The 941-nt window shown below is 41.0% G+C and overlaps 1 protein-coding gene across 1 annotated transcript in view; it reads left to right on the forward strand.

Annotated features, from left to right (window-relative positions):
• Positions 1-368: 368 nt before the first annotated feature.
• The window catches only part of LOC104617755 (DENN domain-containing protein 5B), a gene marked incomplete at both ends in the record, with an annotated part of 51288 nt that continues 50715 nt past the window's right edge, over positions 369-941 (forward strand). The window contains one exon of the mRNA XM_010283163.1: positions 369-502. Within this exon, the coding sequence (XP_010281465.1) occupies positions 369-502 (134 nt within the window). The remainder of the gene's footprint in view (positions 503-941) is intronic.

Raw genomic sequence — 941 nt, forward strand, 5'->3', positions numbered from 1 at the left:
TAAAGCCATCTCTAGATAGTCATGCTATAGGGAAGGTAGAGAATTCAGTTGACTGCAGGGTCTTTTTCTATAAAACTCCAGCAGTAATTTTTCTCTTAACAATAAATTGCCATGCTGTAAATACTAAGCTGGAAGCTGTGCTGCAACTTTAGTAAGATTTAATGGGAAAGAGGGTAAGATCAGACTGAATCTGCATCTTTTCTCTTTCTCTTTTAGAAGTACATCTGTTGGGAGTGAAAATGCCCTTCAGATTTCACTCAAAAAAAACCCCAAAAACCACCACCAGCAACAACAAAAAACAAACAAACCACAAAGTGAAAGAAAGCTGCCCAGGCCAGCTCGCTCTGAAGCCTTACTGCTGTGACAAGTCATTATTTCTTCATTTGTTGCAGGAGAGAATTTCGACCAGAGTCCCTTAAGAAGAACCTTCAAGTCCAAAGTTTTGGCCCATTATCCTCAGAACATCGAGTGGAACCCCTTTGACCAGGATGCCGTCAACATGGTAGGTAGAGAAACTCTCTTCTCAAGCTGTTTGTTGACGACTTCAACTCTCAAATGGTTCCTGGGTTATTTACATCCAGCCAAGATGTGATGTGATGAACAAGGTGCTTCTGCTGGGAGTAAGAAGGCATGCTGGTTGAAAAGCTGTAGAGGAAGAGGTATTGTGAAAATACAGAATATTTTCAGGCACAATGAAAGCAAAATGCTGCATTTCCCTTGTTAGTTCTAGTTAAGTCTACTGTGTGATGAAGCAAGTCTAACCACTGTCTTGGTGACTGGGTGAGAAAGGGTGTGGTCACCCAGGATACATATCCACAGGTGGGAAGGAGGCAAAATGAGGAATTTTTAAGATACTTGTATCCATGTGAAGTTTTTGAGTACAAAAAAGCCTTGATGCTGTATATAGCAAGGTAAAGAGGAATCTTTATGCAGAAGCTGGA

The sequence above is a fragment of the Phaethon lepturus genome, unplaced genomic scaffold, assembly GCF_000687285.1.
Source record: "Phaethon lepturus isolate BGI_N335 unplaced genomic scaffold, ASM68728v1 scaffold1543, whole genome shotgun sequence".
Classification (NCBI taxonomy): Eukaryota; Metazoa; Chordata; class Aves; order Phaethontiformes; family Phaethontidae; genus Phaethon; species Phaethon lepturus.